The sequence below is a fragment of the Gracilinanus agilis genome, chromosome 1 (genome assembly GCF_016433145.1).
Source record: "Gracilinanus agilis isolate LMUSP501 chromosome 1, AgileGrace, whole genome shotgun sequence".
In the NCBI taxonomy this organism is placed as follows: domain Eukaryota; kingdom Metazoa; phylum Chordata; class Mammalia; order Didelphimorphia; family Didelphidae; genus Gracilinanus; species Gracilinanus agilis.
Genome location: NC_058130.1, coordinates 78158395 through 78174316, shown reverse-complemented (window position 1 = coordinate 78174316; position 15922 = coordinate 78158395). Strand labels below are relative to the sequence as shown.

Genomic DNA, 15922 nt, shown 5'->3' with positions numbered 1-15922 from the left:
TTGAAATCAATTATTTCTGATTTGTCCTCCTTATTTAATCTATTCCAGTGACCTACTTTTTTAAAAATAAGTTTTTACTAATATCTTTCTTTAAAATTCATCATAGTTAGCACTGTATCCTTCTGTATCTCATTTCCAGTTATCCTATATAAGAAAGAGAATTTTTAAAGAAAAAAAAAGAAAAATCAGCAGAATCAATCAATACTCTGAAAAAGTCCGAAAATGTGCAAAAATCATTTTTTTATTGTGATTGTTCTTTCCTTTATAATGCATGAATGAGAAGAAAAGTGGTTAAATGGGAAAAAAAATCTTTGTATCAAATTCCTCTAAGAGATTGGTATGTAGTCCTTATAAACAATTGACATATATAAAAATAACAGTCATTCCACACAAAAAAAAAAGTGGCCAATGGGGCAGCTGGGTAGCTCAGTGGATTGAGAGCCAGGCCTAGAGACAGGAGGTCCTAGGTTCAAATCCAGCCTCAGATACTTCCCAGCTGTGTGACCCTGGGCAGTCACTTGACCCCTATTGCCTACCCTTACCAATTTTCCACCTATAAGTCAATACACAGAAGTTAAGGGTTTAAAATTAAAAAAAAAAGTGGCCAAAGGATATAAACAAACTGTTTTCCTTTATAATCTTTGTGTATATTGTTTTCTTGGCTGTTTATTTCACTTTGCACAAGTTCATGTAGATCTTTCCACGATTCTCTATTCATAATATTTATTACTTCTTAAAGTATAATATTCCATTACATTAGTGTACCACTATTTAGTTATTCTTTAGTCAATGTACATCTACTTTATTTCTAATTCTTTGCTATCAAAAAAGGTGCTGCTATAAATATTTTGGAATATATAGGTATTTTCTTTTTATCAATGGCTTTCTTGAAGAATAGCCCAGTTAAAGGCTCTCAGTGACAAAGTGTAGAAGCATTTTAGTCACTTTGTTTGCATAATTACAAATTGCTTTCTAAAATGGTTATGCCTTTTATAACAAATTTCTTTGATAAAGGTCTCATTTCTCCAATATACAAAGAACAAAATCAAAGTTATAAGTATGCAAGTCATTCCTCAATTGGCAAATATAAAATATGATACGAATAAGCTATTTTAAGAAGAAATCAAGCTATCAATAATTATATGAAAAAATGTTCTAAAGCCCTCTTGATTAGAAAAATACAAATCAAATAACTCTAAAGTAAGACTTCATACCTCTCAGATTGGCCAATATGATAGTAAAGGAAAATAATAAATGTTGGAGGGGATGTGGCAAAACTGAGAAAAGTAATGAATTACTGGGAGAGCCATGAACTGACCCAACCATTCCAGAGGGCAATTTGGAACTATTCTCAAAGGGCTATAAAACAATACTTACCCTTTGATCCAATAATACCACCACTAGATCTGTTTCCTGCAGAGATTTTTAAAAGTGAGGGGAGGGCCTATTTATACAAAAATATTTATAGTTCCTCTTTTGTGGTAGCAAAGAATTGGAAATTAAAACAATGTCCCATCAATTGGGGAATGGCTAAAGAAATTGTGATGCATGTTGGTAATGTAATATTATTGTGCTATAAGGAAGAATGAACAGGATGATTTCAGAAAGAGTTGGAAAGACCTTTATGGACTAATGCAGAGTAAAATAATTAGAACCAGAAAAAACACAGTGACAGCAATATTGTGAAATGATCAACTGTGATAAACTTAGCTATTATTGGCAATAGCATGATTTAGGACTGTAAGGATTATATTGGGAGTTTTGACAAAGTAAGAGAGCAGTTTTTAATAATTTAAGTTTTAATGATAATAGAGTTATAAATTAATATTATCCCTTTAAGCCAGAAAAGAAAGCTTCCAGCAGCTTTTAACAATTAACAATTTAGTTTAATTAAAATAAAGAGAGTAAAAGAATATAATAAAGGAAATATAGGAAAGAGGTAGAGAAAGAAAATTTTCTAATGTCTATACAAGTTATTCTATAACTACCTATAATATAACTACTACCTAAAACTGCCTACATCTACCTATAACTGCCTATAACAACTGCTAATAGCAACCACCCCACAAAGTTCCAGCCCAATCAAAACCAACCCAATCAATGTTTAATCAAACCCCAATTAGGTCTGTCAACGAAGACCTACCACCTTTCAAAAAGTTCAAGGAAGAAAAAAAACCTAATAGCCCAAACCAAAAGAAAAAACCAAATGCCAAAAAGCACTCTAACGACTAAAGCCAAAAAGCCCTCTCAGTAAGCTCAGGCCTGTCTTTTATATTCCAGCAACTAAACACCAACCACCTACCCAACACACACCCAGCAGCCAACTTCCCTCTAACTACAAGTCCTGACTGTCAGCAACTGACAGCCGAACCAACTGATGCTGGCCCCTTTAATACCCTTTTTCCCTACCTTACTTCCTGTCTCTCTGGTTCCTCCTTCCTGTCTCTATGGTTTCTACTTCCTATCACTGTGGAACAGGTAATGGTTACACATCTCTATGGTAAGAGGAACTCTAGATCCCCTGTTAAATTAAAAAAAGAATAAAGAATTCCTTTTTACAACCAGGACAATTCTGAGGGACTTATGAAAAAGAATACTAACCACTTCCAGAGAAAGAAGTTTTTGAGTCAAAATGCTGATGAAAGCATAAGATTTTTTAATTGTTTATTTGGGTTTAAGTTTGGGGGTTTTGGTTTTATAAGATTACTCACTTACAAAAATGATCAATATGGAAATGTTTTGCATAATAATATATGTATAACTCAGATCGAATCAGTTGCCCCAACTGGGAGGGGAAGTAGAAGGGACTGAGGGAGATAAATTCAGTCATACAACTTAGGAAAACTTGTGTGGAAATTTGTTATTACATGTAATTGGTAAAAAATATTAAAAAATAAAAATGATTATACCAATTCACCACTACACCAACAATTTATTAATCTATCATTCCACAACCCCTACATTCCACAACTACAACACTGACTATTGCCACTTTTTGTTACCTTTGCCAATCCGCAGAATGTGAAGTAAAACCTCATGATTGTTTTGGTTAGCATTTCTATTATTGGTACTTTGGAAAAAATTTTGTAAATTTATTAATAATTTACAATTTTTAAACTTTATACTTTTTAGCCATTTGTCATTTGTGAAATGGCTGTTGTTTTTAAATATGTTAATTGTTTATAAGGACTGGATGCCAAAAATTCAGAGTAATTCAGTGCACACTGTTTTTTTTTGTTTTTCATATTTGACCACTTTCCTTCTCCTACATGTATTAATTTTGTCTGTTCAGAAACTTTGAAGTTTCACGTAATGCTATTTATTTTATTTTTTGTAATTGTTTCCATTTCTTGTTTGGTTAAGAATATATATACTAACCATAGCTAAGAGAGTTCTCTCAAGTGATTTGCTTCTCTTCTAATTGTTTTAATAATGTGATCTTTAATTGTAAGGCCCCTTGTAAACACTGAAGGCAGTGTAGGATATGATGCTAGGTACTCAATTTTGCCTAATTTCTGCCAAGTTGCTTCCAATATTCCTAGTGGTACTTTTTATTTTTATCACATATGGAGTTTTTTCCTAAGTAATTTATGTTTTTCACTTTATCAAACATTGGGTTATTGTCCACTGTGGCTGATTTGCCTTTGTGTGGTCTATTCCATTGATATATTTTTTAACCAATACCAGACAATTTTAATGACTGCAATTCTATAATACAGTTTGAGGTCTAAAAGTAGTATTCTCCCTTCATTTCCACTGCTTTTTATCATTTCCCTTGATGTTCTAGGTATTTTTTTTCAAACGAATTATAGTATTTAATCAAGTTTATAAAATATGCCTTTGATAATTTGGATGATATAGCATTAAAAATACAAATTAACTTTGGTAGCATTGTCATTTCTACTATACTGACACAGCTTAGTCATGAGTTCTGAATAATCTTTCACCTATTTTAATTGCTCTCTAGTTCTATAAGGCCTATTTTGTAAATGATTCTTTACAAATCTTTTGTGTGTTTTGGAAGATTTAGCCCCAAAAATTTTAAGCACTTTGTAGTCATTTGGAATGGGATTTCCATTTCTATTATTGTCTCTTGGATTTATTATTTTCATGTAGAATTGCAGTTGATTTCCAAGGGTTTATTTTACAGCCTACAAATATACTAAAGATAACAATTATCTTGGGGTTACCAAGGTGGCTCAGTATATTGAGAGCCAGGCTCAGATATGGGAGGTCCTGGGTTCAAATCTGACATCCTAGCTGTGTAACCTTGGACAGGTCACTTAACTCCCATTACCTAGCCATTACCAGCTCTTCTGCCTTGGAACTAATATACAGTATTGATTCGAAGAAAAAAAAATAAAAGTTTTTTTAAAAGATAATAATTTTCTTGATTTATATCTTTACTGATTCTCTAGGATTTTCCAATTATACCATCAAATCATCAGTATTAAGGATAATTTTACATACTTTTTCATCTATCCTTATTACCTTAATTTTTTTCATCTTATTTATATTGCTAGGATTTCCAGAATTGTATCAAATAATAATAGGAAGAATGAGTTAATGATCTACTTTTCTATTATTCCATACATACCAAAAACTTTTAATAACTGTTTCTTTATAATAGTCCAAGATCTAGAAATGATATTTTCTCTTCCTTCCTACCTTTTTTCATTATTCCCCTTAATATTCTAGGTCTTTTGTTACTTTGAACAAATTTAATCAAGTTTTGCAAAACATCCTTACTTTTAAATGATATTGTTAATTTACTTTGGTAGTGTTGTCACTTTTTATTATCTTGGCACAGCCCAGGCATGTAACTGAATATTCCTCCTGATATTTAAATTATTCTAAGAAGGCAACACTTGAGCTGAATCTTGAAAGGAGCCAGTTATTCATATAAATAGAGATGAGAAAGAACAGCATTCCAGATATGAGTTGACAGCCAATGAAAGCAGGAAGTTGGAAGAGAGAATGCTGTATGTGGAGAATGGCAAGCAAGCTATACTAGCATTTTGTGTGCTTTGGCACATTGATTTCCAAATGTTTTATGAATTTTGTAGTTATTGTGAATGACGTTTCCATTTCTCAAAGCTTTCTTCCTCTTCCTCAAAAGACTTTAATAAAGGGTATTGTTTTATAATTTATATGTGTTAATATGCATTAATGAGTTTTTTTGTTCCTTAACTAGTTTTTAGATGGTAGAAACAAACTTATCCTACACCTGATATGCACATTGCACAATGAATTCCTTTTCTAGAAAGGATGCTCTTCTCCATATTTTTGGGAGATCTTAGACTTGAGACATAGCTAAGCTTTTGTTTTAGAGATTTCCTTCAAGTATTACTCTGTGAGGTAAAAGAGAGAAGGTCAGAGGAAACTAGAAAAAAGAAAGAGAAAACCTAATACTCCAGGATGAATCTGGGTCGGAAACTTTTGACTAGGTCAGTCAGACCTATTTCAGGAATATTATTAGTGATATCTTTATTGTTACTTTATTTCATCTTTCCAAATGGAAGTTATTTCTCTTACCTAATATCATAGCATTTTATGCTCTTTGAATATTTATTTTGTAATAAATATATACACACACATCTTATTTCCTGGCCTTCTTACCATCATCATTCCTAATTACCTGATGACTGAAGAATAAACACCAATGATACTTCCCTATCATCAGAAGATCCTTAAAATGAAGACCTAATTATCTGGTATATACCAGGCTTATAGCTACAAGATCTTTATCCCCTCCTCTAGAAGGTTCAGAGTAACTATTTCCCAGAGTGAAAAATCTCATCCTATGATTTTTTAATAACTCTATTCTAATTCCCATTCAGTTGAGTGAAATCAATCCTCAGGTCTTTTTTTCCCCTTTTTCTTTCATTCCACTGTATCCTTAAGATTGCTTGGAAAAATGATTTTAAAAAGTCTCTTTTCACCATTGGGCTTTTCTTTTTATAATCTTTACATCTTCCTGAACGCAAAGAAATTTGGCGCTCTCTGCAAGAAAAGGCATAGTCATCCTCTCCAAAGTTAATTATTTCAATTCCTCCAATGCACTGGATATTAAGAGGGGGAATTGGCATATTCCTTGTTCTCCAGAGGAACTTCTTAATCTTCCTGGAGCCATTGTCATTCAATAAATTCTCATTCTTAACTCACCTCCATTCTTTGCAGAAACTGAGATCCAAAGGTGTGAAAAACAGCATAAAATGTCACATTTTAATATGATTTTTCTTCCCCTTTTGCTTAATTTAAAAATAGTTATTATACTTGTTGCATATGGTTGGTTCTCTGGGAGAGGGAGGTATAAAAAAGGGGGAAACCAGACAATATAAACAGAAAATATATCAATAAAATATTTTTTTAAAAAAAGCTGTCATCGTTTGAGGTTCATTCTGTCTATAGCAACTGGTCCTCCTGTGAACTGCCAATCAATATCCAATTAACTGTATCTCCTTTTTCAAGTTCAATCTATGTTTCAAAGTCTAAAAATCTCAAAATATTGCCCATACATTAATATACATGATGATGTTCTCTTAACAATATTGAGCTCAATATTCACCTCAAAACCATAATCTCTAGTTTTAGTCTACTGGAATATCATATAGGGATCTCAATGATACCTAGAAGTTCAAATGTGACTCTTGGTTTGGGATTTCTAGTATACCTTTTTGTTGTGAGGTTGTATATAAATATATGGTCTTTTGAGTTTCATTCCCTTAGATTTTGTTTTGTGAATTCTGGTTCAACTATTTTTCTTTCTAAATTTTGACTACTCTGTGTATTATCTAACTTGATGGATATGCATATACAGATTACTTTTTCCAGACTGAAAAAGTTTTTTAGATTGAAAAAAAATTTTGTTTTTATTTGTAAGACTTTAATTAAATACATTTGTATCATCCTTTGTTGTGTGCACTTCATCTTTGGCCAGGAATCCACGAATCCTTTATTTTAAGCCAAGATCTAGAAATCTACACTCATTTTTAGATACCATCTAAACTGTTTATCTTCCAAATCTGCTTTTCAATTAAAAAAAATTTTAAGATCCTTACCTTCCGTCTTGGAGTCAATACTGTATATTGGCTCCAAGGCAGAAGAGTGGTAAGGGTAGGCAATGGAGGTTAAGTGACCTGCCCAGGGTCACACAGCTGGGAAGTGTCTGAGGCCAGATTTAAACCTAGGACCTCCCGTCATCTCTAGGCCTGGCTCTCAATCCACTGAACTACCCAGCTGCCCCTGCTTTTCTCTTTTGAAGTAGTGATGAAATTATCACTTGTGATCCTACCGTGTCATTCAGATTTGTGGCCAGTGTCTCATAATCTGGAAATCTAATTTGTATTAAATTACCAGAAATGGATATAGTCATCATACTTGATAATGGTGGACATTCTCATTCACAACCTGGAAAACAAACCCTGAAGAAGGCAGCAGACATCATCAGTGTCATTATCATCATTATCATCATATTCATTATTGTCATCATCACCATAATTATTCCAAAAAATGTTTTTTCAGTACTTTGTGGCAAAAGAGCTACAAACCACACACTCTTTTCTTCCTCTGACCCTTACTGGATGATCTCTTCCCTAATAGTATCTATGGATTCACATTAATCAAATAATGACCAAACAGGAATTATGCACTCATTATATGACAGACAGATGGTGTGCTAAGTGATGGGGATAACCAAGACAAATGTGAGATAGTCTCGTCCCTGAAAAAAGTTACGTTTTACATCATCATACTTTAGAGTATAAGCAGCAAATTTCTCTTAAAAAGATCCAGATTCTATACCTGGGAAAGTGCTTAATATTTGTTACTTAGTTCTAAGTGTTCATAGTCTTTCCTCCTTTCTTCCTCTGTGTTTCATACGCTTATGCTCCAACTTCCAGATTAGGAACTTTTTTAGATTCTCTTTCTTTTTTGTCTTCTTATTTTAATTTTTAAAGAAAACTATTTCCCCTCATAATCAGGACCCATCAAGAAAAGCAACCTGAATTCTGACTTTGGAAACAATTATTTGGCCATAACCAATAAACATCATATGCACATTATGAAGAACCCTAATTCTCCATACTTTCTGGAATTTGTATCCTCAACTTTTTTTTTAAATTCTTGGTGTGCTAACTTCCTAAAAGTACTCTCACCTCTAAGTTTTCACTTTGATAGCCATATCCAATTTCTTGATCCTCCCCCTTTTTTTCCCATATCTCCTCCCTAAATTCTCTTTCTCAGGTTCTCCTCCTCCAGGATTTCTTCCCCTCTTTCTCAGTTCCTCATTCTGCTCAAGAACTTCTCCATCTCCTTAAATAAATGAATCAATAACAAGTATCTATTAAGTGCTTATTATGTACCAGGCATTTTGGTTGGCACTGGGGATAAAGACAAAAGTGCAATAGTCCCAGACCTCAAAAAGAGTTATATTCTTTCCATAGAGCAACAACGTGGCCAGCCCATCAGAGCTATGTTCTCTGCAGTAGAATCTGAATACTTTGCATTTCAACCAAAGAATGGATTTCAGTGTTCAGTACCTTTTTTTTGCCATGTGATCATTTGAATCTTCCCAAGATAATTCAATACATAGGAGTATGCACAAAATAAAAGGTAATGCTGGGAAAGAGGAGGCACTAAGACCTGGAAGAGGCCTCATGGAGGACAAGGAATTTGACTTGGGTAATGAAAAATACGAGGGAGTTTAAGAGGTAGAAGTAAGGAGGAAGTGCATTCTAATTATGGAGTATGGCTTGTACAAAGGCACAGAGATGAGAAGGGAATAGTATATGCCACAATACCTGGATAATATGCCAGCACTATGCCAGAAACTTGAATCACTTCCATTTGAATTGTCTTGGGAAGATTCTGATAATCATCTGGAAAGAAAAGGTACTGGACACTGAAATCCTTTCTTTGATTGAACTGCAAAGTATTTAGATTCTACTGCAGAGAACACAGCTCTGATGGGCTAGCCTAGCCACATTCAAATGCCAAATGTATCTTTGCCTAAAAGATTATTTTGTGGAGAACTCACACAAAGTATTCATTCACACAAAGGTCAGACAAAATGAAACAAGAAGATTTTCAAGTCTCTCCAAAAGAACTTCATATTGATTAGGAGACATGGGAGATGCTGGCATAGAATGATCCATGTCAAAGATGCCCATATCAAAGAAGGCACTGCGCTTGCTCTATGACCAAAGCAGAATTACAATAGCTAAAAAGAAACATGAGATATGCAAATTTACAGATATTTCTATCCCAAATGTTTATGTAGGCCCAATCTATGTTAGAGCCTTCTGAGCAGCCACTGTACGTTGACTTTGACATGCAGATTTCATCTTGGCCCTCTTCTAGTAAGAAGGACACCAAACAACCAAGAAGCTGGAGATGTAGATTGAAATAAAATTGTAAAAAGAATTAGTTGTCAAACAGAGGAGATTAAATTTTAGTATAGAGACAATAAAGAGTATGTCGAACAGGAAAAAAATGTTATGATTAAATCTGTGCATTAAGAATATAACTTTGGCAGCTCTGTGGAAGATAAATTGGAGTGGCTGGGATCTAGAGGAAGGGAGATCAATTAGTAAGCTATTGAAAAATAACCAAGCAAAAGATGATAAGGGCCTTAATCAAGATGGTAGATGTATAGAAAAGAAAAAAAGGAACATATGAGAAAGATGTCTATTAAATACTGCCCACAAAGTGTCCACAGTATCACTATTCTTCAGTGTCCTTGTCCTACCCTCAAGATACTAGAATTTCAGGGTATTAAATATATTCATATGAATGAAAAGACAAGATCAGACTATGTTGATAGATCCTTTGTATAATATTATATAATATAATAAAGTAAAAAGTATTTTGGCACAATAAAATTAAAACAGAAAAATCCCTAAAATTATATTACTAAAAAAAGCATGATCATAAAATGCAATCTTTACTTAAATCCCTAAAAATGACCAAATAATTGCTTGGCATTTAGCAGATTTATACAAGGTATATTTTTTAAATGGTATTTTGGTTTTTTTAATTAAATCCTTTGCAAAATTGTGTAGAATTAAAAAACTCTATAAGTATACTTAGTAACTAAAAATCTGATTTAAACCTATCAAATTCACACAACAAGGTTCACAACTATCAAGCCAAGAGTTAAGTATGCTTTTATTTAGCAACATTATAAGGTCTCTTTTTTAATTCAGAATATTAAAAAGTATAGATTTTAGGTCACTTTACTTAACCAGTAAAGATTTCATAGTAGAGAAGATTCAATTTTTTAGAATTTATATATTTTATATAGAGACTCTCATAACATTAAGAGTCTCTAACACCAGGATTACACATTTGTTCCAACCTTTTCCTCCCTTTCACATACCATACCTTATTTAGTCTTTTAGTAGGCTCACAAGAAGAATCTGTGCATGCATCAGTTCCTTTTGTTCCCTTTTCTATGGCGATAACTGAAAGAATGTGTAACATTATATCAAGGGTCTAAAGCACCACTAATATGCATTAAAAGGGCATTTCAAATTAAAAAATAACACATATAGCATGCCTATGATGTTGCCTTCTTAACAACTAAGTTAACTATAACAAATCTTACCTATTACCACACCACTGTCTTCATAAACAAGCATAAGAAGGAATTTTGTTAGGGATATGTTAGACTATATACACTCAATACATTTAAGAATTAATCAACTTCACTATAAGAATTACTCATAACAAACTGCTGATTTGAATAATTTGGGTGCAACAAAAACCCCAAGCTTTTTTTCTCAAATGCAGCATTTTTAGATTTAATCTAACAAATCATTTCAAGTTCTTGCTTCCTGTTTCCTTTATGAAATTATTTCTCAGCAATCACATCTGCCAGTTTTTTCAGGACCACGAACATAAGTCTGTCAGGGGCAGCTGACAAGTTAGTTCAATGGAAGCTAGGTGCTCCTTTAATTTGCCTTTGTCATAGATTAACAGTAAAATTTGAATTTCTGATTTCATGGCTTAAAACAGGTTTGCTGCAAAAAGTAGTTGCAACTCTAATAAAAAGAACTTTAAATTAAAAAAGAAAGTGAAGAATAAAGTGGCCTACACATAGCTATCAAGATAGAAATCACAGAATGTAGTTATAAGAAAAGGAGTAACAGTTGAGATACTCAGGACGCAAGAACAAAAAGTACAAGAAATTAGCCATTAGTAAAATTCAGTTTCTAAAATCTATGTACAAATGCACAAATTATAAGAAATGAGTTTAATAAACTAGAGGAATCAAATTTGACCTCACAGGTACTACTAAAACTTGGTGGGATAAGACTCATGACCAGAATATGGCTCTGGTGACATAACATTCAAAAGAAACAGGACAGGTAAAGGGTGATAAAGATGGAGAGTGTTGTATATCAAGAATATTCATGTAAGGAAAAGCAGGAAACAGAGGGTAGAGGACAAAGGCTACTGGAAAGAATTTATGTGAATATCAACTAGAAAAATATTTTTTCACCATAATAGGTTATGGGACCATTAAAAAGACAAAAATTAAGGAAACAGTTCAAAATCCTAGCCCAGAGAGATGATATTGTCATAATGGCAGAGGACCTTAATTATCCAGACCCTTGCTCGAAATATCTGTTAAAAGTAGAATTAAATTTCTAATATCTTGCCATTTCCTTGTTCAAAAGTTAGAGAAAGCAATCAAGAGAAATCCATTCTGAATGAAATTGTCTCAGGAGTAAGTAGTTTCATTGTTGTTATTTAGTCTTTTCACTGGCATCTGACTCTTGGTAAAGATGCTGGAGTGGTTTGTCATTTCCTTCTCGAGCTCATTTTACAGGTAAAGAACTGAAGCAAAAAGGGTTAAGTGACTTTCCCACAGGCACACAGCTAGCAAATGTGTGCAGCCTCATTTGAACTCAGGAGAAGATGAGTCTTCCTGAATCCAAGATTGGTGCCCTATCCACTACATCACCTAGCTAAATGCAAAAAACAAAACAACAACAACAACAACAACAACAACAAAAAAAAAAAAAAAAAAAAAACCAGGAACCTTGGAAGGAAGTGACTATTTCATCTTAGAATTTGTGGTTAAAAAAAAAAAAAAAAAGGATGGATGTTTGACATATACCTGAAATGGGGAGAACAGATTTTAAAGAATTCATAAGAAGAAAGAGTTAAACTTCTTTGCCTTAAAATTATATGGGAGAAATAACTCTAGGATACTAAATTCTAAAGACTTAAAGAGAAATAATTAGGGTAAAGAGAAAAAACAAAAGTTGTTGAAAGAAGTCAATGTGGATGCATTCACCAACTGGTGAGCTCCCTATGCATTTCTTTTAGTCTCCTCAAAAAACTATACTGTTTTATTTTATTTATTTATTATTATTTTTTAAAACTCTTACACTACTGTGTATTGGTTCCAAAGTAGAAGAGTGGTAATGGGGGCAGAAGAGTGGCAATGGGGGTTAACTGACTTGCCCAGGGCCACACAGCTGGGAAGTATCTAAGGCCAGATTTGAAACTAGGACCTCCCATCTGTAGGCCTGGCTCTCAATCCACTGAGCTACCCAGCTGTCCTCCCAAGTTTTATTTTTAAAAGACATATAGACCATATTCCCTAGAATAGTTAATTAGGTGGTAACTATATGAACTTGACTCCATCCTGTCAAAATAGTGTCAAGAGTACTAAAGTTCAGGGTGAAATGAAAAAGGCAAAAGAAGCTAGACAACAAAAAGATATTTGGGGATTTAAGCTACTAAAAGATGAGTTTGATAACTGACAAAAGAGAGAGAACAGAACTGTTAAACTCTTACTTTTCTTCTGTATTAACTGACAGTGACTAACAGGGAACTGATGCACAAGAATACCAAGCTGTTCTTAATATGAGTTACCTAAACCAAATAAATTATACCCTTGGGTTTTGAAATAACTGACAGATATGACTACAGAATCAAAAGAGGACTGGAGAAAACCATTTCAATAGAGATCTAAGGTAGAATTCTTTTAAGCTGAGTCTATGCAATCAGGGAGAAATCGAGTGGAATGATTGAGGATATGCACTGGTCCTATTCTATATAATATCTGTGATCAGTGACCCAGACAAAGGAACAAATGACATGCTGATCAAATTGACAGATATGAGGAAGAATAGTAACCACAATGGATGACAGTATCAGACTTCAAAATGACTTTGAAGGCTAGAACTTTAAGACAAATCTAGGAAAATAACATTGAATAGGAATAAATATTGAGTTTTTAAAAGTCAACTTCGCAAACATAAGATATGAGAGAGATAACTACACAAAGATATGTCCGAAAAAGTTCTGAGTTACTGGACTGTAATCTCTGTGAGTACAACCCAGAAAAACAAATACAATCAGGCTATAGTAAGCGAGGCTTTCAGGAATGAAGGGGTGATAATCCTTCTGTATGGTGTCCTGTGAGGAGGTCATATAGGGCATTATGTATAGTTCTGGAACCATGTTAGGAAAGATACTGATAAGCTGCGAAGCTTGTGGAAGACAATAGGAAGGATGAAGAGTTCATATCATATGAAGATTGGCTGAAGGAAGTGGATAATTTTAATAAGGAAAAGAGGAAAGATATGATAGCTATCTTTAAGTTTCTAAAGAGCTAGCATATAGAAGAGGGACTAGAAATTTTATTCTACTTGTACTTAGAAGGCAGAAATAGAAGCAGTAAGCAAAAGTTTCAGAGACGTATTTAGATAGGATATAAGGAAAAATGCCCTCACAGTTACAGCTTTTCAAAAATGGGATGTGTTGCCTCAGGACTGAAGATCTCTAAACAAAGGCTGTACAGGTTGGACATGTTTTAATGGATCTTATTGAGATATAGACTACTTAGGTTCCTTCCAGTTCTGAAATTCTGAGATCCTATGATGACTATTTAATTCTATCTCTCTCACTTCCCATGTGATCTTAGGTAACTCATTTAACATATCTGGGTCTCGTTTCTCTCGTCTGTCAAATAAGGAGGTCTGTACTTTTGCTATCTCTCTCATAAATGTGCCATTTTCTCCTCATAGTCACCATTCTGGGTCAGGCTGATATTATCTCATTCCTGGACTACTGTACAAGCTTTTCTTATACTAGTTCATTTTCCACTCAACTGTGAAAGTGATCTTGACAAAGTATAGATCTAACCAAGTCACTGCCTACTCAATAAAATCTAGGGGTGCTCTATCACTTCCACGATCAAATATAAAATCCCCTCTTTGGCTTTTAAAGTCCTTCACTATCTATTCAGTTTTCTTAAACTTTATGTACCCCTCCCCAGCCCTGCTCCACAAACCCCACAAACTAGTGACAGTGGCCTCTTTGATATTCCTTGAACAGGATGCTCCATCCATTGATTTCATGCCTTTTCAATGACTGACCCTCATTCTTTCTGTAAGAAGTTTTTTCCTAGTACTGCTTAATGCTACTGCTTTTCTCTCAGATATTACTTTCAAGTAACTCTGCATATGTTTCATATGTACATAGTTATCTACATGTTGTCTTCCCCTCCACCAATTAGGGGGTTGAACTTTAAGGAATGCTTTTGTCTTTTCTTGTATCCCCAACACTTAGCACAGTTCCTGACACATATTAATTAGCACTTGATAAAATGCTTGATTTCATAACACTTATTGATTCAAAGATTTCTTCCTGCTCTCAATTTTTAATCCTATGTAAATGGACTTTGGGGATTTGAGAATGAGGGCTAATAGAAAATATAATAGATACTGGAGATGAGGTATTAATGGAGTTGTAGAATTTAAAGATGAAAATAATGTGGAGATTTGTCTTCCTTTTCTTCCATCTATTTCTTTTTTCAAAACAAGTTGAAATACTTCAAGCATTCTTTCCAACTCCAAAAATCAACTGCAAATTATCTTTCAGCAGCATAGTGTCAGGCATAAAATAAGAATTTAATAAATGTTTTTTGATTGAGTCAAGTAGGACTTCAAGGCCTATAAGAAGCTTCAGTAACATTCTATCAGTCTAGAAATGGAAGGGGAAAAAACCAGAAGGGATTCCCCAAGGTTTGATAACATGGAAGGGAAAAAAAAGAGTTCCTGTGGATTTTGGGTTGCCTGGGAAGAATGCCATTCCTTGAGATTGTTTCCATATTGGTAGAGCTAAGTCATAAAATGCAAATGCAATGCATTAAAATGTTAAATTCTACAATCTCAAAATTTTTTACTTATGAAACGGAGTAAATTGTTTCCTAAGCATGTTAGGAATCCTTAAAAAGATGAATAATATCTACCTGAAAATGTGAAGAACAATTCGTTTTGTATACCAGCTCTCTGCATTTTAACATGATGACATTCAGACTTGACTAATGTTACTTCACAGGAAAGATCTGCAATTAATTTACTCAAAATCTGAAGCAACTTCTTCTCAAAAGCTGTATTATAAATATTATGGCATGGTGCAGAATGATATCGAGCTGTGAACTCGTAGTAAAAATTAGAAGCTATATAAGCTGCAAAACAAATAAAACATAAGATTTATTGTATAGATAAAAACAAAATTAGCATTTTCACTAAATAATTTATAGGTTCTAATTAAAATATTTAAATTATTTAAGAATCATTCAAAAACAAAAGTTCATTGTTTACATGTAAACAAAATTCTATATACAGTCTCCATCAAAAATCTAAGAGCAGTTTACATGTAACTATAAACATATGTGCATTATATATGTATGTTTCCATATGCACTCGATATTGAACTTAATAATGGCATAACCCCCCTTTGACTCAGTAATACCACTAGTAGGCCTATACCCCCAAAAGGAGGAAATGGATCTATTTATACAAAAATATTTACAGTACCTTTCTGTGGTGGTAAAGAATTGAAAACTGAGAGAATGTCTATCAATAGGGGAATAGCTGAATAAGTTGTGGCATATAAC

The 15922-nt window shown here is 33.4% G+C and overlaps 1 protein-coding gene across 1 annotated transcript in view; it reads right to left on the bottom strand.

Annotated features, from left to right (window-relative positions):
- LOC123230741 (zona pellucida binding protein) overlaps nt 1–15922 on the bottom strand; it is a 95265-nt gene that overhangs the window by 30838 nt on the left and 48505 nt on the right. The window contains exons 5-6 of the mRNA XM_044656899.1: nt 15272–15490; nt 10384–10463 (exon numbers count right to left, since the gene is read on the bottom strand). Coding sequence (XP_044512834.1) covers nt 10384–10463; nt 15272–15490 — 299 coding nt within the window. The remainder of the gene's footprint in view (nt 1–10383; nt 10464–15271; nt 15491–15922) is intronic.